At 45.1% G+C, this 24,144-nt stretch overlaps 1 protein-coding gene across 2 annotated transcripts in view; it reads right to left on the reverse strand.

The window, feature by feature from the left end:
* USP35 (ubiquitin specific peptidase 35) overlaps positions 1–24,144 on the reverse strand; it is a 39,800-nt gene that overhangs the window by 9,799 nt on the left and 5,857 nt on the right. For both annotated transcript variants that reach the window (XM_070490580.1, XM_070490581.1), the window contains exons 2-7: positions 22,689–23,371; positions 21,540–21,672; positions 19,829–19,958; positions 19,301–19,402; positions 17,549–17,707; positions 13,095–13,288 (exon numbers count right to left, since the gene is read on the reverse strand). In XM_070490580.1, the coding sequence (XP_070346681.1) occupies positions 13,095–13,288; positions 17,549–17,707; positions 19,301–19,402; positions 19,829–19,958; positions 21,540–21,672; positions 22,689–23,361 (1,391 nt within the window). In that variant the 5' untranslated portion in view covers positions 23,362–23,371. The remainder of the gene's footprint in view (positions 1–13,094; positions 13,289–17,548; positions 17,708–19,300; positions 19,403–19,828; positions 19,959–21,539; positions 21,673–22,688; positions 23,372–24,144) is intronic.

The following is a 24,144-nucleotide window of genomic DNA, read 5'->3' on the forward strand; positions in this document are numbered from 1 at the left end:
ACAGAAAGAAAAAAGATTGAAGCAAGGTGACTAGAACCTAAGAGACCTATGGGACACCATCAAATGAACGAACATATGCATTGTGGGAGTCCCAGGAAGATAAGAAAGAAAAAAGGGTCAGAAAGAATATTTGAAGAAATAATGACTGAAATGTCCTGAAATTTGATAAAAGACATGAATATAAACATCCAAGCAGCTCAACGAACTCCAAGTAAGATGAATTCGGAGACTCGCACTGAGACACATTATAGTTAAACTTTAAAAAGACAAAGACAAAGAGTGTACCTTGAAAACAGCAAGAGAGAAGCAAATCATCACATACAAGGGATCCTCACTAAGATTATCACCAGACTTCTCATCAAAGCCTTTGGAGGCCAGAAGATAATGGGCAAATATATTCAAAGCACTCAAAGAAAAAAATCTGCTAACCAAGATTCCTAAATTCTAAAAAAGTGTCCTTCAAAAATGAGGGAGAAATCCAGACTTTCCCAGATAAACTGAAGCTGAGATAGTCTGTGGTCCATCCTGCAAGAAATGCTCAAGGGAGTCCTGCAAGGTGAAAAGAAAGGACATTGTACAGTAACTCGAAGCTGTGTAGAGAAAGAAAGATCTCAATAAAGGCAAGTACACAGGCAATTATAAAAGCGAGTATAATTGTCACAATGGTGTGTAAGTGTACTTTTTGTTTTCTACATAATTTAAGAGACATGTAAAGAAGATAACAATTACTAATAGCTAGTATCACTGTAACTTCCCTTTGTAACTCCAAATCTTGTTTTCTGCATAATTTAGGAGTCTAACGCATTTGAAAGAATTATTAGTTTATGTTTAGGGGCACACAGTGTATAAAGATGTAATTTTGTGACATCAACAACCAACGGGAGTGGGGGCAGAGTTATAAATGAGCAGAGTTTTGGTATGTTATTGAAGTTAAACTGCTATAAATTCAAATTAGGATATTGTAACTTTAGGATGTTAAATGTAATCCCCATGGTAACCAGAAAGAAAATAGCTATAGAATATACACAAAAAGAAACTAAGAAGGAATTTAAGCATTTCACTACAAAAAAATCAACTGTACACAAAAGAAGACAGGAATGTAGGAAATGAGGGGGGAAAAATGCTATAGGGCATATAGAAACCAAACAGCACAATGACAGAAATAAGTCCCTCCTTATCAATAATTACTTTAAAAGTAAATGGATTAAACTCTCCAATCAAAAGACAGAGATTGGCAGAATGAGTAAAAATACATGATTCAATGATATGCTGTCTACAGGAGACTCACTTGAGAGCCAAAGACACAAACAGGTTGAAAGCTAAAGGATGAAAAAAGATATTCCATGCAAAAAATAACCAAAAGAGAGCAGAGATGGCTATACTAATATCAGAAAAAATAGACTTTAAATCAAAAAAGTTTACGAGGCAAAAAAGGAGATTATATATTAATGAAAGGTTCAATACAGCAAGAAAATAACAATTATAAACATTTACACACCTAATGACAGACCATCAAAATATATGATGCAAAAACTGACAGAATTGAAGGCAGAAATAGACACTTCTACACTAATAATTGGAGACCTCAATACTCCACTCACAACAATGGACAGAACACCCACACAGAAGATAAGGAAATAGAGGACTTAACTCAATAAACCAAGTAGGTCTAATTGACAGATACAGAATACTCTACCTAACAGCAGCAGCATCCACATTCTTCTCAAGTGCATATGGGACATTACCCAGGAAAGACTGTAAGTTAGACCACAAATTAAGTTGCAATCGATTTTAAAAGACAGATATCAAACAAAGTATCTTCTCTGACTACAACGAGATGAACTTAGAAATCAATAATGTAAAACTGGAAAATTCACAAAATTGTGGAAACTAAACAACACACTTTTAAACAACCAATGTATCAAAGAAGAAATCACAAGGGAAATTAGGAAATACTTAGAGATGAATGAAAACAAAACACAACATACTGAAACTTATGACAGACAGCAAAAGCAGCGCTAAGGAGGAAATCTATAGCTATAAACGCTTGTATAAAAAAACAAAAATAATCCCAAATCAACAACCTAACTTTACAATTTAAGGAACCAGAAAAGGAAGAACAAAATAAACCCAAAGGTAGAAGGAAGGAAATGAAGATTAAAGCAAAGATATATGAAATAGAGAATAGAAAAACAATAGAGAAAAACCAATGAAACCAAACGTTGATTTTTCAAAAAGATCAACAAAACTTTAGCTAGATGGATAAGAAAAAAAAGAGAGAAGATTCCAAGTACTAAAGTTAGAAATGAAAGTGGGAGAGGAAGATAGGCACGGATGTTAGCTCAGGGCCAGTCTTCCTCAGCAAAAAGAGGAGGATTGGCAGTAGTTAGCTCAGGGCTAATCTTTCTCAAAAATAAATAAATAAATAAATAGAAATGAAAGTGGGGACAATACTACTGATTCAACAGAAATTTTTAAAATTGTAAGAGCATTATCAACAACTGTACTCCAACAATTTGGAAAACCTAGATGAAATGGACAAATTTTTAGAACCCAAAACCTACCAAGACTAAATCACAAAGAAAGAGACAATCTGAATAGACCTATAACTAGTAAAGAGATTGAATCAGTAATCAAAAATTCCCCAACAAAGAAAAGCCTTGGACCCAATGGCTTCTTGGGTGAATTCTACTAAACATTTAAGGAAGAACTAGTATCAATCCTTCTCAAACTTTTCCAAAACACCAAAGAGCAGGGAACACTTCCTATCTTATTCTATGACGCCAGCATAACCCTGACACCAAATCTACACAAAGACACTAAAAGAAGAGAAAACCACAGACCAATATCCCTTATGAACATTGATACAAAAATACTCAACAAAACACTAGCAAACAGAAATCAGCAGCATAATAAAAGGATTACACAGCATGACCATGTGGAATTTATTTCTGGAAAGCAAGGATGGTTCATCATACAAAAATCAGTGTGATACGCAACATCAACAAAATGAAGGGAAAAAAATCATATGATCACCTCAATTGATACCGACAAAGGATCTGACAAAATTCAACACCTTTTCATGAGAAAAACACTTACCAAAATAGGAAGAGAAGGAAAGTACCTCCACATAATAAAAGCCACATATGAAAAATCCAGAGGGAACATAATACTCAATGGTGAAAGACTGAAAGCTCTTCCTCTAAGATCAGGAACAAGATAACGATGCCCACTTTCACCACTTCTATTCAACATTGTACTGGAAGTTCTAGCCAGAGCAATTAGGCAAGAAAAATAAACAAAAGGCATCAAAGTGGAAAGGAAGAAGTAAAACCTATTTTTATTTGGAGATGATTCTATTTGGAGATGATATGATCTTATATGTAGAAAATCCTAAAGACTCCACAAAAAAACTGTTAGAACTAATAAATGAATTTAGCAAAGTAGCAGGATATACAAAGTCAACAAACAAAAATCATTTCTAAGCATTTCTATACACTAACGATGAACAATCCAAAAAGGAAGTTACAAAGACAATTCCATTTACAATAGCATCAAAAAGAATAAAATATTAACAATTAACGAATGAAAGGAAAGACTTGTACAAGGAAAACTACAAAACACTGCTGAAAGAAATTAAAGAAGACGTAAATAAATGAAAACACATCCCATGTTCATGGACTGGAAGACATAATATTGTTAAAATGTTAATGTTATACAAAGTGATTTACAGATTAAATGCAATCTCTAGCAAAATCCTAATGAGATTTTTTTGTAGAAAGAGGAAAAACCCATTCTAAAATTCATATGGAATCTCAAGTGACCCCAAATAATAAATAACAATCTTGAAAAAGAACAAAACTGGAGGACTCACACTTCCCGATTTCAAAATCTACTACAAAGCTACAGTAATCAAAACTGTGTGGTATTAGCATAAAGACAGACATATAGACCAACAGAATAGAACAGAGAACCCAGAAATAAACCCTCACATATACGGTGAAACGATTTTTGACAAGGGTGCCAAGACTATTCAGTGGGGGAAAGGACAGTCTTTTCAAGAAATGGTGCTGGAGGCTATTCACAATAGCCAAGACATGGAAGCAATCCAAGTGCCCATCAACTGATGATTGGATAAAGAAAATGTGGTATATATACAATGGAATACTACTCAGCCATAAAAAAAAAAGACAAATTCATCCCATTTGCAATAACGTGGAAGGAACTAGAGGGAACTACACTAAACGAAATAAGCCAGTCTGAGAAAGACCACCACCAGATGATTTCACTCACATGTGGAAGATAAACGAATACATGGACAAAGAAAACAGTTTAGTGGTTGCCGGGGGAAGGGGGGCAGGGGGTGGGCACAGGGGGTGAAGAGAGCACTTATGTGGTGACAGCCAAGAAATAATGTACAACTGAAATCTGACATTGATGTAAACTATTATGAACTCAATAAAAAAAAAAAAAATGGTGCTAGAGGGGCCAGCCTGGTGGCATAGTGGTTAAGTTTGCATGCTCTGCTTTGGCAGCCTGGGGTTCGCAGGTTTGGATCCTGGGCATGGACCTACACACCACTCATCTAGCCATGCAGTGGCAGTGTCCCACATACAAAATAGAGGAAGATCGGCACAGATGTTAGCTCAGCGACCATCTTCCTCAAGCAAAAAAAAGAGGAAGATGGGCAACAGATGTTAGATCAGGGCCAATCTTCCTTACCCAAAAAAAAAAGAAAGAAAGAAAGAAATGGAGCTGGGAAAACTAGACATCCACATGCAAAAGAATGAAGTTGGACCCTTACCTAACACCATATGCCAAAGTAACTCAAAAATGGATCAAGTATCTAAATTTACAACCTAGAACAATAAAACTTGTGGAAGAAAACATAGCATAAAAGCTTCACAACATTGGATTTGGCAATGATTTCTAGGCTATGACACCAAAGGCACAAGAAACAACAACAAAAAATAGACAAACTGGACTTAATGAAAACTTAAAAATTTGGGGAATCAAAAGACACTATTTAGGGTTCTTGTTCGACAGAAGAAGATCCTGAACTCACCTCTTCCCATGGACACACCAAATATACAGCTACATATATGACAATCCCCTCTCAAAGAAACCCAAAAACTAACTGAGAGAGTCCTACACATGGAGTGATGAGAAAAAACCCACATGGAAACAGGTGGGAGAGGTTGAGACACAATCTCACCAGAAATCCCACCCCCAGCACGGTGACCCCAATCAGGAGGAAACTCACAACTCCCACCTTCTCCCGGGGAGGGGAGGGTTTGAACTCCATATCCGGCACCCCAACTTTTAAGACCTGGACCAGAGAGACAGGCCCCCAAAACATCCAGCTTTGAAAGCCAATGGGCCTAGCGTCCATGAGACCCACAGGGCTGTAGCAAACTGAGAAACAGCTTTTAGGGGGCTCTTGTGTGGACTCACCTGGCGAATCCACGACCCCCAACGCCCAGCACAGAGGGAGCTCATGGAAACCCATCCAGTCTTTTTGTGAAAGGGGCCTATCTGCTTATCTTAAAAGCTTCAGCCTGAGGGGCAGGCTTCTAATTTCACACACATCTAGAGGCCAAGTGAAATACTCCACAAAGACCTCAGAGGCTGGCAGGCGCTGGCTTCGCGCACTCCCTCTGCTTTACTCCAGGTTGCCAGTGTCTCCTGGGTTTTGCAGCTGCCGCCCAGGGGACACCCCTTAAACACCTGGCTCTGGTGGCCAGCAGGGCTTATATTTGTGGTACCCACAGGACTGCAACTGACAGAGAAACAGTTCTTAACCGGCTAGCCACCAGGGCACAGTGCAGAGGCACCAGACAGAAACACAGTCTTTCCATGAAAGAAGATGATTAACTTATCTTCATAGCTGTGGTGTGAAGGGCAGGTTTCTAAGTAAATCCACATGTAGGGACCGACTGCAATCCTCTCCAGACACTAGGGGGGTCAGCAGCTGCCCCACTCCAGAGACACTGGCGTCTCTGAAAAAGGAGCCTGTGCACACACTTGGTGCCCCAGCTTTTGTGGCTGCTGTCCAGAGGACACATCCCTGATGGCCTGACTCTGGTGGTCAGTGGGCTTGGGCTAGTGTTCATGAGTTCAATGGGATGGCAGCAAACAAAAAAACAGTTCTTAACTGGCTGCCCCCCGCAGAGCTCGGTGCAAAGGGAGCAGATAGAAAGCCCATCTACCAGTCTTCCCCTGAAAGAGGGTTATGTGCATACTTTAAAAGGTGCTGCCTATGGGTGCAACTTCCGACCAGCTTACATCTAGGTGCTGACTGAGACCCTCCCCTTTGGGCACTGACAGGTCTTGGCACACCTTCAACTACTCAGTACCACTGAGAACAAAGAAGGCTGCCTGGACAATCACAAAGGTCTGAGAGACAACGAAGAGCTGGGTCAGGGTTCAGTGATAAAGTTCCTTTACATGAGGCCACTCCTTAAACTGGGAGAGGTGGCTGTTTTACCCAATGCATAGAAACCAACACAGAGTATCAAGGAAAGTGAAGAAACAAAGGACTATGTTCCAAAGGAAAGAGCAAGGTAAAACAGAAAAAGATTTTAATGAAATGGAGATAAGTGATTTACCTGATAAAGAGTTCAAAATAATAATCATAAAGATGCCCACAAAGGAGAACAATGCATGAACAAATAAGAATTTGAACAAAGAGAGAGAAAATATAACAAAGCACCAAACAGAAATCACAGAGCTAAGAAATACAGTAACGGAACTGAAAAATACAGTAGAGGGGTTCAAAAGCAGATTAGATGAAGCAGAAGAAAGGATCACCAAACTCAAAGACAGGGCAGTGGAATTCATCCAATCAGAACAACAAAAAGAAAAAAGAATGAAAAAGAGTGAAAACAGCTTAAGGGCCTTAAGGCACAATATCAAATGGACTAATATTCACCATATAGAGGCCCTAGAAGGAGAAGAGAGAGAGAAAGGGGCAGAAAACTTATTTGAAAAAATAATGGCAGAAAATTTCTTTATTCTGGGGAAGGAAACAGACAACCACATCCAGAAAGCTCAGAAAGTTCCAAATAAGATGAATGTAAAGAGACCCACACTAAGACACATAATTAAATTGTCAAAAGTTAAAGACGAGGAACCTTAAAAGCAGCTAGAGAAAAACAACTTGTTATGTACAAAGGAGCCCCCATAAAAAATCAGCAGATTTTTCAGCAGCAATTTTGCAAGCCAGAAGGAAATGGCATGATACAGTCAAAGGGCTGAAAGAAAAAACTGCCAACCAAGAATGCTCTACCCGGCAATGCTGTCCTTCAGAACTGAAGAGGAGATAACGAGTTTTCCAGACAAGCAAAAGCTGAAGGAGTTCATCACAAGGGTGCTAATCAGTACCAAGAAAACATATGAAAGTATACATCTCACTGGTAAAGGTAAATATATAGTAAAATACAGAATAATCTAATGTTGTAAAGGTGTTGGGTTAATCACTTACAAAACTAGTATGAAGGTTAAAAAACTAAAGTAGTAAAAATAACTATAACTACGATCATTTCTTAATGGATACACAAGACTAAAAAGATGTAAATTGTGACATGAGAAAACATAAAATGTGGCAGAGGAGAGTAAACACGTAGAGCTTTAGAATGCATTCAAACTTAAGTTATCAACTTAAAATAGACTGTTATAAATACAAGTTGTTTGATGTAAGCCTCGTGGTAACCACAAAGCAAAAACCTATAGTAGATACAGAAAAGATAAAAAGAAAGGAATCTAAGCACACCACTACAGAAAATCATCAAATCACAAAGGAAGAGAGCAAGAGAAGAAGAAAGGAACAAAGGAATTACAAAAGAGCCAGAAAACAATTATCAAAATGGCAATAAGTGCACACCTATCAATAATTACTTTAAATGTAAGTAAACTGAATTCCCCAATCAAATGATAGAGTAGTTGAAGGAATTAAAAACAAGACTCATCTATACGCTGCCTACAAGAGACTCACTTCAGATGTAAGGACACACAGACTGTTAAGTGAAGGGCTGGAAAGACATATTCTATGAAAATGGAAACCAAAAGAAAGCTAGGGCAGCTATACTTATATCACACAAAATAGACTTTAAGACAAAGACCATAATAAGAGACAAAAAAGGTCATTATATAATAATAAAGGGGTCAATCCAACAGGAGGATACAACATTTGTAAGTATTTATGCACCCAACATAGGAGCACCTAAATATATAAGGCAAATATTAACAGACCTAAAGGGAGAAATAGAAAGCAATACAATAACAGTAGTGGACTTTAATATCCCACTTTCATCAATGGATAGATCATCTAGAGAGAAAATCAATAAGGAAACATTGGGCTTAAATGACAAGATAGACCAGATGGATACAACAGGCATACACAGAGCATTCCAGTCAAAAGCAACAGAATACACATTCTATTATTCTATTCAAGTACACATAGAACATTCTCCAGGATAGATCATATGTTAGGCCACAAGTCTTAATAAATTTAAGAAGACTGAAACCATATCAAGCCTCTTTTCTAACCACAATGGTATGAAACTAGAAATCAATTACAAGAAGAAAATTGGAAAATTCACAAATATATGGAGATTAAACATTATGCTACTGAACAACCAAACCAAAGGGTCAAAGAAGAAATCAAAAGAGAAAGCAGGAGCTGGCCCTGTGGCCAAGTGGTTAAGTTCATGTGCTCTGTTTCAGCGGCCCAGGGTTTCACCAATTCGGATCCTGGGTGTGGACCTAGCACCACTCATCAGGCCACACCGAGGCAGCATCCCACATGCCACAACTAGAAGGACCTGCAACTAGAATTACATGTATGAACTGGAGGGCTTTGGGGAGAAGAAGAAAAAAAGGAAAAAAAAAAGATTAGCAACAGATGTTAGCTCAGGGCCAATCTTCAAAAAAAAGACAGAGAAATCAAAAACTACCTTGAGACACATGAAAATGGAAGTACAGCATACCAAAACTTATGGGATGCAGCAAAGTAGTTCTAAGAGGGAGGTTCATAGCGATAAAGGCCTACATTAAGACACAAGAAAGATCTCAACCTAACTTTACACATCAAGGAACTAGAAAAAGAACAAACGAAATCCCAAGTTAGTAGAAGGAAGGAACTACCAAACATCAGAGCAGAAAAAAATGAATTAGAGACTAAAAAGACAATAGAAAAGATCAATGAAACTAAGAGCTGCTTTTTTGAATAGATAAACCTTCAACTAGACTCACCAAGAAAAATGAAAAAGGACTCAAATAAAGAAAATCAGAAATAAAAGAGGAGAGAATACAACTGATACCACAGAAATACAAAGGATCATAGGAGACCACTATGAATAATTATACGCCAAAAAATTGGACAACCTAGGAGAAATGGATAAATTCGTAGAAACATACAGCCTGTCAAAACTGAATCAAGAAGAAATAAATCTGAACAGATCATTTACAGGCATACTTCATTTTGTCGTGCTTTGCAAATATTGTATTTTTTACAAGACCCTCCACCAGCAAAAAGGTTATGACTCACTGAAGGCTCAGATGATGGCTAGCATTTTTTAGCAATGAAGTATTTTTTAAATTAAGGTGTGTACATTGTTTTTTTAAGACATAATGCTATTGCACATTTAATAGACTACAGTGTAGTTAAACATAACTTTTATATGCACCAGAAAACCCAAAAATTTGTGTGACTTGCTTTATTGTGGCAGTCTGGAACGAAACCTGCAATATCTCTAAGATTGAATCAGTAGTCAAAGACCTCCCAACAAACTGAAAACCAGGACCAGAGAGCTTCCTTGGTGAATTCTACCAAGCATTTAAAAGAAGTATTAATACCAATCCTTCTCAAAGTCTTCCAAAAAACAGGAGGGAATTCTTACAAGGCCAACATTACCCCAATACCAAAACCAGACAAGGAAACTACAAGAAAAGAAAATCACAGGCCAGTATCTCTGATTAACATAGATGCAAAAATCTTCAACAAAATATAAGAAACCAAATTCAACAATACATTAAAAGGATCAGACACCATGATCAAGTGGGACTTATGCCCGGGATGCAAAGATGGTTCAACATCCACAAAACAATCCATGTGATACACCACATTAACAAAATGAGGAATAAAAATCACACGATCATCTCAATGAATGCAGAGAAAGCATCTGACAAAATTCAACACCCATTTATGATAAAAGCTCTCAACAAAGTAGGTAAGGAGGGAATGTACCTCAACATAATAAAGGCCAGATATGACAAGCCCACAGCTAACATCGTAATCAGGAACAAGACAAGGATGCCCACTCTCACCATTTTTATTCAGCACAGTACTGGAAGTCCTAGTTAGAGTAATTAGGCAAGAAAAACAAATAAGAGGCATCCAAACGTGAAAGGAAGAAGTAAAACTTTCACTATTTGCAGATGACATGATGTTGTAGATAGAAAACCCTAGACTCCACCAAAAAACTGTTAGAATAAATGAATTCAGCCAAGTTGCAGGATACAAAATCAGTACACAAAAATCTGTTGCATTTCTATATACTAATAACAAACTATCAGAAAGATAAATTAAGGAAACAATCCCATTTACAATTCCATCAAAAATAATAAAATATCTAGGAATAAATTTAATGAAGGAGGTGAGAGACCCATACACTGAAAACTATAAGCCACTGATGAAAGAAATTGAAGATGACACAAATAAATGGAAAGATATTCCATGCTCACGGACTGGAAGAACTAATATTGTTAAAATATCCATACTATCCATGGGGCTGGCCCCGTGGCCGAGTGGTTAAGTTCGCGTGCTCCGCTGCAGGCGGCCCAGTGTTTCGTTGGTTTGAATCCTGGGCACGGACATGGCACTGCTCATCAAACCACGCTGAGGCAGCGTCCCACATGCCACAACTAGAAGGACCCACAACGAAGAATATACAACTATGTACCGGGGGGGCTTTGGGGAGAAAAAGGAAAAAACAAAATCTTTAAAAAAAAAATATCCATACTATCCAAAGCAATCTACAGATTCAATGCAATCCCTATCAAAATCCCATTGGCATTTTTCACAGAAATAGAACAAATAATCCTAAAATTTGTATGGAATCACAAAAGACCCTGAATAGCCAAAAACCTTGAGAAAGAAGAATAAAGCTGGCGGCATCACAGTCCCTGATTTCAAACTATACTACAAAGCTGTAGTAAACATAATAGCATGGTACCAGCACAAAAACAGACACACAGATCAATGGAACGGAACAGAGCACCCAGAAATAAAGCCACACGTATACAGTTAACTAATTTATGACAAAGGAGCCAAGACTATCCATGGGCAAAGGACAGTCTCTTCAGTAAATGGTCTTGAGAAAACTGGACAGCCATATGCAGAAGAATGAAACTGGATCCCTATTTTACACCAAACACAAAAATCAATTCAAATGGATTAAACCTAAAACCTGAACCTAAAACCTGAACCATAAAACTCCTAAAAGAAAACACAGGGTTAGGTAAGCTCCTTGACATTGGTTTTGTCAATGTTTTTCTGGATTTGACACCAAAAGCAAAAGCAACAAAAGCAAAAATAAACAAGTAGGACTACATCAAACTACAAAGCTCTGTAGAGCAAAGGAAACCACCCACAAAATGAAAAAACGTACAGAATGGGGGAAAATATCTGCAAATCATGTATCTGATAAGGGGTTAATATCCAAAATATATAAAGAACTCATACGACTCAACAGCAAAAGACCCAAACAATTCAATTAAAAAATGGGCAGAGGATCTGAATAGACATTTTTCTAAAGAAGACATACAGAGGGCCAACAGGTACAAGATGCTCAACATCACTAATCATCAGGGAAATGCAAATCAAAATGGTAATGAGGTATCACCTCACACCTGTTAGAATGGCTACTACCAAAAAGACAAGACATAACAAGTCATGGCAAGGATGTGAAGTAAAGGGAATCCTCGTGCACTGTTGGTGGAATATAAATTGGCACAGCCACTGCAGAAAACACTATGTAGGTTCCTCAAAAAACCAAAACTAGAATTACCACATGACCCAGCAATTCCACTTCTGGGTATATACCCAAAAGAATCAAAAACAGGGTCTCAAAGAGATCTTTGTACACCTATGTTCAGAGCAGCATTATTCACAACAGCTAAAACATGGAAATAACCCATGCGTCCATCAACCAATGAACAGATTACCAAAATGTTGTATATACATACGGTGGAATATTATTCAGCCTTAAAAAGGAAGGAAATTCTGCAATATGCTACAACATGGATGAACCCTGAGGACATTTGCTAAGTGAACATAAGCTAATCATAAAAAGACAGATACTACATGATTCACTTATACGAGGCACTTAGAGTAGAGACAAAAATCTTAGAGACAGAAAGTATAATGGTGGTTGCCAGAAGCTGAGGGGAGTGGACGATGAGAACATGGGAAATTATTATTTAGTAAATATAGAGTTTCAGATTTACAAGATGAAAAGGGTTATGAGAATGGATGGTGGTGATGGCTATACAACAATGTGAATGTATTTAATACACTGAACTGTACACTTAAAAATGGTTAAGAACGTAAATTTTATGTCACATGCATTTCAACACCCACAAAAATAGAAAATTTTTTTAAAAGATGTCTACTTCTGTGGCTGAAACCTTGAGTGATTTTTAAGCAAGCCATAAGTTGGACAGGTAGCCATCGACAACAAAGATTTTGTTTTAGTAAATACCATGGTGAGTGGGAGTTCTACTCTAGAAGACACAACCCACTGCCATAGACTCTAGGAGGACAGTCAGTGATGTCAACCAACCCAGAGCAGACCCACTTTCCACTGCAGCCCAGCCCCATGTCGAGTTCCCATCCAGTCTTGACCTATTGCCTGGCAATGGCCTGGAGCCCTCTGGGGCTCTCATCTGTCCTTCATGTACCCACTGACCTCAAGGAATTATGCCAACAATGCAAAGAAGACCCACCCTCTCCAACCCCCATCCCAACCCCCACACACCAGGGAGCCCAAAGGGGAGAAGGAGGGGCAGACATGGAATTCACAAGCAGCACCTACTCGGAAGCCATGAACAAGGCCTGAAGGATGCTGTTCACGTAGCACGTGTTGCCCAGATTGATTAAACCAATCTTGCCCGTGTCGGACTTGGCCATAAGCCGGGGGTAGAAGCCAGCCAGCTCACTCTTCTGAGAGGTCCAGGCATCCTGCCCCAGCAGCTGCTTGATGCGGTCCTCATTGGGAACATGGAGGTCCTGAGGAGGGAACAAGCCAGCAGGATGGTGGGGACCCGGTCAGTTCTAAAAATATCACCTCCTCTGTGAAGCCTTCTTGGACTACAACCTACCCCACACCTGCCCTGGCAGACTGCCCCACAAATGTTCTAGAGATGTGTGAACAGCCCCCCGCTTCTAAATTTATTCTTGGTTCTCATTTTGACATGTGGTCCTTCTACATGATCTTTCATGCCACAACCGTCTTAAGAAGATGGTAAAATCCCTATTTTATAGATGAAGAAACTAAGACTCAGACAGATAAATGAATTTTCCAGGGTCATACAGGCAGTAAGCAAAGAATCTGTATGTCCTTGGAAGAGCCCAGGGTGTGACAGACTCTAAGCAACGAGAACACCGGCCCTCCAGCCAGAACCAGCAGTGTCAAGATCTCAATCCTAGTCCTGACTCGTGTCCTCACTAGATGTCCAGCCGTGGTCAATGAGTCGCTCTGACTCAATCAGTTAACGTTCCTGGGCCTCAGTTTCCCCATCTGTCAAGTGAGAATACTCTTATCTTAGATCAGTTTGACCCTCTACTTTCACGGTGCTTACGCACAAAGATGCTCTCGCTTCACCTTCTACTCTTAGGTTTGCAAAGTCAGCCTTTTTGGATTAGTCACCCCTCTGGAACTTGGTCCTAGAGACAGGACGGTGGGAGGATCCCGGGGTCTGAGGTATGGGTCCTTGGTCACAGGCTGGGGGATTAGCATGCTTTCCCACTCCTTACCCTTTTTCACATTAACCAGCTGCACCTAAAAGAATATTACCAAGCACTGATTATAATAATGACATATTTTAAAGAAAAACATCTAAGCATAACGCAGTTACTTAGTAGGTTTAAGTGACATTCATAACAGTTCCTCCAGCCGAGTTCTTATTTCCAGATCATGACACAGTCCCTAGATTTGTCCAAGGCTCCAGAGCTTCAAACCAGTTTAGCACCAGAAACTCTTATCTCCCCAGTGCACATCCTCTGGCCACTGCAGAAGGTCTGGCTCCAGCAGTGGTTAACACTTCTGCTCACTCATTTCCCAGGATCACTTATCAGATGATTTATCAGATTAGTCAGTCACCTCTCACAGATGATAAAAAACACAGGAGCTGCCAGAGGCTCAGTATCTACTCTCTTCGTCCCTGCTTTTTCCTTTCTATTTTCCCCCATCCAATCCCCACCCCACATACAATGTGAACAAATAGGGACAAAAAGGCAGACACAACCCCACTTACGCACACAGGCACCCAGAGAAGATGCAAAAATATCCACAGTAGAAAAAAAACATTTACGTGACATTTTTCCCAAAGAAGGTAATTTTGTATTCTCAGGAAAATAAAACAAAATTTCCAAATAACGCTCAAGCTCCTGACGTCACTGGAAATTTACATACAATGGCTCCCTCAGCAAGGGCCACAATTCCCAGGGAAACTATTGTAACCTGATACAACTGCCTAAATGAGAGAATGTTCCAGAATTTACTTATAAAGGAGCCTGTATACAAAGGATGTACTCACAGAACACACGTGAAAGAATTTTATCAACAACAAAACCCTACTGATAATTTGCTGCCTTGTCTCTCAAACTGGCTTGTCCCAAGGGGTATGCAAAGCCACAGGAGGAAAGGAGCATCTCTTCCTGGAGCTACAGGCTCTCACAGTCAAGGAAGAAAAAGATATTAAAACAAACATTTGTAATTGGGAAGTACAGACTTGAATCTTTGAGATAAAATGAGATTTTAGAGAAACTGAGCTTGTGTCGGGCTGCTTGGGGGTAAGTGCCCTCCTCTAAGGTCAAGTACTTCTGTGGGAACGTTTGAGAAGCCCAGATCTGCTGGACTCAGGAGAGTCACTGAGCCTGGTTTTCAAGGCCCTCTGCTGTGCTGACCTTTCCAATTTGCCCTCCACTCCACCGAACAGTACCGCCAAACTGGATGTGCATGTTCCTACCCCCCAAGCCTTTCCCTCTAACTTGTCTGGAGTGGCCTCCTCCTGCCAGTCCCCATCCCTCAAGGTCCACCTGTCTGACAGTCTTACGAAGCCTAACTCCCTGCACCTCGTGGCACAGGTGTTTGCAGACTCGCCTTGTCCCCTCGATCAGACCATAGCCCCTGGTGTGCAAAGCCTGGGTCATTCAGCATGGGCTTCCCTCAGAGCTCGGGGCAGGGCCACGTTCCCTCCTCTTTATTCACACTTCCCAGAGAGCATTCTTCACACTACGGTCACTTTCACTCACTCACAGACATTGACTGGGCCCAGAGATCAAAATGACATGGTCCCTGACCACCAGAAGCTCACTGTCTAGCAGGAAACAGTGACAGTCACCTCCAACAAGTGGAAGTCCCATCTCCTCTGCTCACCCACCTCAGGGACGGGGAGCTCACGATCTAGCCAAACAGCTGCTTCTACCACAGGTTAGCGCTGACTATTAAAGTCTCTCACGTTAAGTTGGAAAAACTGAGGAGATCCAAGCAAATGCCAGAGGTTTCGTTTGTTGTACCTGCCAACTCTCACTCGTGGTGGATTGTTCCCTTGTGTGTTTTGCAATTTGTGGATTATAAACTCATCTTTAGTAGAATTTTATCTTTGTGGCTTGAAAGCACTTTCATTTCTGTTTCTACTAGGCAATCCTTGGGTATTACCAGCTTATGACTACTTTTAATGTTAGTGTCTGAGCTGAGGGGGTCCCACAACCCCAAAGACGATAAGAATTTAACCCCTAAACCCATGTGAGAGCAGGCCAATCATTATAAATTTCTTTTTTCCCCAGTTCAGGGTGCAAACCAAGCCAGAGAAGTTTCCTTGATGTCTATTTGGGACTATGTGTATATTCTTTCCAGATCACTCTATTGCTAACAGCAAAGCCTTTCTTGGGTCCTAACTTATGTGGGACTCTTAGTGCTAACTCCTTACTGTGGACAGACCCTAAGCCTCCCCTCATGTCCCAACCAGCTCAAGCCCCTTGGTGACTGAGGCTAGCCATCTCACCCACCCTCCCTCCCCACCCCAGGGCAAGACAGCATCATCTCTCACTTACCATTCTGGAATTCAGTTTCTCTTCCTTTTTGGCCCCTAGGGATTCCCCCTTACTTTCTTGCAAGCTCAGATACATACTTAAAAAGATGTTTGCTGTATCTTAACAAGCATTTCTAGGTGTTTTACAGTGGGACACTTTTCAGGTTTATCCCGTGCTACAGAGATGGAAGTCAGATCAGAGGTTCTGAAAGGGCCACCACCTACCGAGACATGTTCCACCCGTGCTCGGACCTGTCCTCTGGATCAGGCAATGGGGAAGGGCTCGGCAACCCAGGCCCTGGCTGTGTCTCTCACAAGTCACCAAACCTCTCCAAGTCTCATTTGCCTTATCTATGAAACTGAAATAACAACAGTACCCACTTCACGGGTTTCTTGTGAGCATTAGAAGAAGAAATAAGTGGGAAAACACCATCAATGTGGCCCGATCTACAAGTGTCACTTATTGTCCTAGCAACCCAGCAAGCCCAGTTCAGAACCCACTCTTGGAGCACCCCCCGCAACTGGAGGAGATGTCTCCCTCCTCTGGCTCCTCACTGCTCTCGGGCCACCCTCGCAGGTGTTTCAGTAGCTGCTTAGATCAGACTCTTGCATACAAGTCTGTCACCCCAGTAGGCTGCAAGCTCCTCAGTGGGTGAGACTTGGTCTGCCTTATGCCCGTGCCCCAGTTCCCAGCCCAGGCTGGCACAGAGTAGGGCATCAGTAAAGTTACGTGAACAACTGGAAACAATCCCGGCTCTGGAGTGCTCAGCCTGCGGGGAGACAGACTCACAGACAGTGACAACATGTGACAGAGGGATGCACTGGGGCTCTGGGAGCCCAGAGAGCCCCTCGCTCAGCCTGGGGGGGAGGCGCGTGGGGGGGGGGAGAGTTATCAGGGAAGGCTTGCTGAGGGAGGTAACACTTAGGAGGTAACCCCTGAGGGAGCAGAGCCTTAAAGGATACGTAGGAGCCATCTCAGCAGAACAAGAGAAGGGTTTACAGTTGGAGAGAACAGCATATGCAAAGGCTCAGAGCAATCACGAGAGAGCATGACCAATCTGGGGAATGGCAGGTGGCCCAGCCAGAGCACAGGATGGGCCAGGGGAGGTGATGGGAGACAGCCAGGACCAGACGATAGGGTGCTACCACTAACCTGTAGGACGGCCTTGAGCAAGGCCCAAACTGGCACCCCTGTCAGAGTGGGACAAGGGAGCAGTGGGGGATGGTCACTCACCTTGATGGCCTCCATGACGGGCTCGTAGAGGTCTGGGAAGCCCGGGAACCGGAACACCATGCAGTGAACCAGCTCTGCCAACTGCTCGAGGCAGCTGGTCCCCGAGTTGGAGTCCTCCTTGACCAGGGAGGCCACCATGGGAGGGATGTGAGAGAGGAGCTGAGAGAGAAGAGCAGCGTTAGGCTCAGCACTGGTTTACCCACCCGAGACACGGGATGGCAGTCAGCACGGAAAACACCCAGAGCTCCTTGAGGCAGGGAGGTGTGCCCACCTGACCACTGTCCCCCTTACCCACATGGGGCTCTGAGCTCTGCAGGCAGGTGACCCCTTTTACAAGATAGACAACCTTGGATATGCTGCCTAAGTCTCATCTGTTAAATGGGATAAATATCTCCTCACCGTTGAAGGAAGGCCTGAGCTCGAGCCCCAGCCGTTAGGCCTCAGCAACTGACCTGCCCGAAGAGCCTGAAGGTGTGAGTGACCAGGGCTGCTCTGCCTGCCAAGGAGTGATGCTGGGGCCATGATGTGGCCAGCTGGGGGGCAGCCCTGATAGAGCACAAGTGGCCATCTCTAGTGGCAGACACCATCATTCTTTCACCAAAATTTAAGTGTCAAGTACTTCACCCTCACAATGACTTTATGTGGTGATTATTATCCCCATTTTATAGATGAAGAAACTGAAGTTAGAAAGGCTCTATAATTTGCCAAGGGTTTCACCATGGGTTATGGGCGAAGCTGGTGTCTGACCCAGGACTGTCTGAATCAAAGCCTGTTTCTTTCCTCCTTGCTACCTTCAAACCCGTAGGGGAGCTATACCATAATGTTCCAGGGATGGACAGAGTCAAGCCACAGGAACTGGGAGCGGGGGAGCCCAGGAGAAGGATGGAAAGAATTATCTGCCAAGCCCCTAGCAGGTGGTAGGCTCTTGACAAATACCACCTCATCTAACCCCCTTCCACCCTCCTAGGGGTTTACCCCTGTTCCAGGCTCTGAAAGGTAAGTGCCTGGCCCAAGGCCACCAGACCTGGCAAATGGCAGAGCTGAGACTCAACCCCGAGTACCCCAAACCCTGCTTCTGTGCTTTACCCACCGCAGAAAATCGGGAAGCACGAAGTTTCTGCCCTGACCAGGGGCCATCAGAATCTAGGGCCGATCTGCAGGTCTGAGGAAGGCAGGCAGGAAGAGGGCTGCCCCTCAGGGCTGCAGGCTGTCCTTCCCAAGGGAGGGTCCCCAAGACAGCAGAACAAGCCCTGAGCCGGACGCCAGGCCACCTGGGCACTGGTGGACAGCAGGGTACAGGAAGGACACTGGGTCAGGGTCAGACCAACTTGGCTAGAAGCTTCCCTGTAACACTCACGAGCTGTGTGTTGGGAACAAATGACTTAACCTCCCTAAACTGCAGTTTCCTCACCAGAAAAATGGGGAAAGGGATACACCTCCCTCTTGGGGCTATTCTGAGAGTTAAATGAATGCACGTATGTACTGTCTTTAGCACTGTGCTTGGAACAAAGCTCGCACCCAAAGAACATTGACTGTCCTCATTCCAGGCCCGTCACTCTACTGTGGGCCCATGGGGAGGCCATACAAATTCTCGGGCCTCAGTTTCCTATCCACAAAATGGGATCTCAAGTCTCCTCCAGTCCTAACGTCCAGGACTTTGAGATCTTCAAAGCCCCAACCTCTTACCCCCACCCCCACAAAGACAGCATGCCTGGCCTCCAGCCAGACCAGTGGGGGAGGCAGGGCCCTTACCAGGTGGAAGGCCTCATGGGAGTGCTGGAAGGTCAGGAGCATGTACTTGAGGACAGACAAGGCGGCTCCCCGGACAATGGGGTACAGAAGCTTGGAGAAAACCTGGAAGAAAGTCTCTGGTCAAGAGTCTCCTAGGCCTGGGCTGCCCAAAGCCAAGTGCAGCCAAAGGCTTGAGAGGGGGTCAGAGACACCGGAGGTGAAACAGCACGGCCATGCAGGAGCAAGAACACAGAGGGGCTCCCAGACCTGGGTGGATAGAAAGATGGTGAAACGGACAGTAAGATAGTTACATATCTGATGGATGGATGGATGGACGGACAGTCCAAAAGTGACAGATACACATTCTTGAATGAGCAGTCAGAGCAATGAATGGGGGCAACTTGAGGCCCAGAGAGGGGCAGTGAGTTGTCCCAGGTCACAGTGAGCTTGGGTGGAGCCCCGATCCTCTGCCTCCCAGCCCCGCACTGCCCCTGGCAAGAGACTAACGGGAAAGGCCATAAGCCGGGGCTAGGACAGGGACCCACCAACCTTCTCAATTTTGGCGAGTGAAACCTCGATCAAGATGCTGAACTTCTTAACAGCGGCCAGGCCCTTCAGCAGTGCAATGATCCACTTGTCAATGTTCTTCCCCAGGGGCCAGGACACCCAGTCGATCATCCTGGTGAGGGCAGTGATGGTGACACAAGGACCAGGAGGCTCAAATTCCTGGGTGGGGGCAGCTGGGGGACCAGCTCAGGGCTACAATATCCTGAGACCCCACACTGACTCACACTTGCACAGGGCAGCCCTGGGGTCCGTGGGATGAACAAGATACCTCTGGGAACTGCAAATGCGCCCAGCACAGGCACCTGGCAGAGACCGGGGCTCCCAGCCCAGCAGGAGGGAAGCCAGGCCGTCTCAGCACCCCAAGCCTCACCCTCACAAACACTGGGCTGCAGGGGCAGAACGGAGCTTTCAGCTACCTCTGCCTGGACCGTGGGGCCCAAGAGTAGGAGGAGCACTGCCCCCAGGCCAGAAGCTCTGGCTCCAGCAAGCCCTTGCTTGGGACCTGGAACAAGTCACTTACTCTCTCTAGCCTCAGTTTCTTCCTTTGGAAAATGGGGACAATACCTACCACACAGGGTTGTTGTTCGGATTAAAAGAGATAACAATAGTTAACGCTTACATAATATTCATTCTGCACCAGGCACGGCTCTATCTGCCTTAGTAGGAACCCATCTGACCCCATAACATAATGCCTGTAATGCACACTGAGCATGAAGCTGCCACACAGTAGGTACTCAGGAAAACGTCACTATTATCATTATTTTTATACTCCATAGACTATACTATAAAGAAGTAGAACAATGAGACAGCAAGTTAATAGTAATTATAATAACTACCGTGGCACTGTTTTAAGTACTTTAAACATATTATCTCAGCTGACCTAATTTAATCCTCGCAAAACCCCTGTAAGACGGGTTCGGTTATACTACATTTTATAGATGAGGAAGCTGAGCCACAGAGACATTGAGCAACTTGCCCAAAGTCACACAGGCAAGAAGCGGGAGAGCCAGGATTTGAACTCAGGCGGCTCACCTCCAGAGCCCACACTCTCACCCGCTAAGGACAAGGAATCCAGGAAGGCCCCATGGAGGCAGTGGATCTGTATATGGGTGGAAAGAATGGCGGGTGGAAAGAATGGCGGGGGAGGCATGCCCAGTGGATGGGTTCTGCAGAGCCCAAGGCCTGCAGGCAGGAGGGTAGGTGGCCTATTCTGGGATCTCTGGACGGACGGCTGTGGCTAGATCACAGGTGCAATGACGTTCAGTGAGGGGAGGGATGCGCAAGAGCTCTGTGAGCCGAAAAGCACCCAAACTCCATCTATCATACTTGCCAAACTCAGAAAGCACTTCATAAAGTACTTTCACCTTCTAATGTGATCCCACAAAAGCCTGACAACTTCTTATACCACCTCTGCTGGTACGGAGCGGGAAACTGAGGCTCAGAGACTTCACTGACTTGTCCAGGGTCACACAGCTGGTAACCAGCCTGAGACATCACTAGGGCAAGACACAAATATAGTCATCACTCTGTGTCCCACAACCAGCCCTGGGCCAGGCAGAGCAGGGCCCAAGAAAGAGTGGATGAATGAACAAGCGTGGGCCCTCTGACACTAAATTTAGCCCAGAGACCCTACCGAGTGGGAGGGTTATCTGGGACGGAGAAAGACCTGACTACCACCAGGCCCTCAGCCCACCTGCTGATGGCAGTCAGCATCTGGGAGTCCGACACACTGTCATCATTGCTGAGGTTCCGAACGACGCCATCCATAAGTTCCAATGGCAGGTGCTGGACCACACTGGCCAGGGCGCTGGATGGAGGCTCCTCCTCTGGAACAGGAGGCTGGGCTAAGCTTAGCAGGGCAGGTGGGCCCCTCACCTCCCCCATCATCCCATGCCCTCATGCTGCCAAGGAACTAGGCTGGGCCTCTGCCAAAAGAATGTCAGAGCCAGTCCTTGCCTTCAACAGCATCACTGCCTGATCCCATCTTAGCTCGTTCACTCAACAAACCTTCACTGGCACTGCTTTGGGTCTAGTCCTGTGCTAGGCACAGAGAAAAGCACTCACCCCCAACTGTGTGTGTACCCGCAAGGCCTTTAGAAGGGGTAACAGTGGAGCTGGCAAGAACAGGTAGGAGGGCTATGTAACTTGGGGGGAGGGAGGACATTCCCGGTGGAACCACACAGACAAAGGCCTAGAGGTGAGAAAGAACATTTAGTTATCAAAACTTATTGTCCAACTGTATTAAGGATCCACCTCCTTACACAGCAGGCCTTGGTTCCTCCTCCTGCCAGATGTATTCCCTTCCTTTCCCTTGAACGGCTCTGTGATCAGGGAAAGCACAGATCTTATCTCAGTCATTTGCATTATAGTTCAAGTTCCACAGATGTCAATGGAGGGCCACGATTTTACATTTCAGAGTTGACATGTACAGGCTCCATCGCGTCTCCAGACGTTGGTCTCTGCCTGCCCAGAGCACCTTGCAGGCTTCCCGGCGCTGCCCAGCTCCCAAGAGCTGACTCAAAAGTCACCACTTCTATGAAACCCACCTGATCCAAAGGGCATGATGACCTCCCCTTCCTGTTGTCTCGCTCAGCCCCCCTGGTCCTCCTTCTGGCCAGATTGACCCGGGTCTGCTCCTCCCTGTGTGCCCAGCACCCACCACAGGATAGGACCCACAGTAGGAGCTGAGGGTAGACCTGCTAACTAAATGAAGGAACATCGCACTCCCCACCTGTGCATTAGCCCCTTGCACACACACGCCACATCACTACACGAGCACGCCAAGCAGAAGCATCTGCCCAGGCGCACATGCAGGCCCCCCGGCGCGCACGCGCACACGCACCTGTGCAGGAGATGACCGCGAAGAGCTCCTTGAGGCAGGGCAGGATGGCGGCGGGCTGCGCACGCCACAGCTGCGCCAGGAGCCCGCTCACCTGCTGGGCCTGCTCCAGGAACTCCACGGCGCCCTCTTCGCCCTCAGCCGGGCAGCGGAAGCGGCCGAGGCACCGCACCAGCTGCTGGCAGAAGAGCAGGCGGTGCGGGCCTTCGGGGACGCAGCGCGGGTGCCGCGCCAGCAGCCGCGCCACCTGCGCGCAGGCCGCGGGCCCCGGGCGTTCGCACACGGTGCGCAACAGCTCGCGCCGCAGCACCGCCAGCACCTCGTCGGCCGCGGGCCCCTCGGGCATGAGCTGCAGGCCGAGCTGCACACAGGCGAGGGCGCGCACGCCCGGCGGGCCGGCACCCCCCTGCAGCAGGCGCAGCACGCGGCGCGCGCTGAAGAACTCGGCGAAGACGTCGGGGTGGTGGCGGCCCGCCACGTGCAGCAGCTGGCAGCCCACGCGGCGCGGCAGCTCGTCGGCGCCGGTCACGTAGAGGCGCGCGCCCAGCGCCAGCAGCGCCAGGCACTGCTCCCGCTCCAGCGGCTGCCGCGCCGCCTCCAGCACGCGCCGCACCAGCCCCTGCTTCACGCTCGCCGGGTACGACGACGTCACCACCGCCTCCAGGATCTTGTCCATGGCGGCCGCGCTGCGGAAACAGGGAGCAGGGTCACACTCCGCCCAAGCCCAGATGCGCCTGTGGTCCCCTGCGTGCTGAGGCTGGGGGCGAGCAACACAACCTTTCCGGGCCTCCGTTTTCTCATCAGTGAAATGGGGCAAGCGTACCTACCTCGCTGGGAGGCACCGTGATGAAGCAAAGCACAAGGCCTGGTATATAAGTCGTCCCAGTGAGTTGCAGTTATTGCTGATGAGCGCCTTTAATGGCACAGAGGCAGCATCTGAGCCTTCCTCCCACCCCTTTGCCCTTCTCTCCCCAGGCCTCCCTGGTGACTCATCCAGTCTTGGGGCAGGTAGGAGCTGGATCTAGAAGCTGCTGTCCAGAGTCCTGGCCTAATCATGTCCTATGGCAGAGATGAGATGGAGAACACCGCACACCACCACACCTCCAGGGAGGGAGGGCTTAGGGCCTCCAGGGAAGGCCAACAGGGCGTCCTGACATCCCTCGCACACTTTATTCTGCCCCCGATCAACTTCTTGCTCTTTCTCAGATGACCTACACCTTTCCAAGACTCCACCTCTTCGTGTATCCTGTGCCTTTTTCCCGAAACATCCTATCTCCCAAGACCTCCACCATCACACACTCATACGACAGGCAAACTCCCTTTTTTCTTCAAAGCCCAACTCAAACACCCTGTCCTCAATGAGAACATGCCTCACCCTCTATTCCTACAGCCACCTGTGGCCTCTTCCTCTGTTACAGCTGACATGGTGCCTGGGTCATATGGATCCAGCTCCCCTCCA

Source organism: Equus asinus, chromosome 20 (assembly GCF_041296235.1).
Source record: "Equus asinus isolate D_3611 breed Donkey chromosome 20, EquAss-T2T_v2, whole genome shotgun sequence".
In the NCBI taxonomy this organism is placed as follows: Eukaryota; Metazoa; Chordata; class Mammalia; order Perissodactyla; family Equidae; genus Equus; species Equus asinus.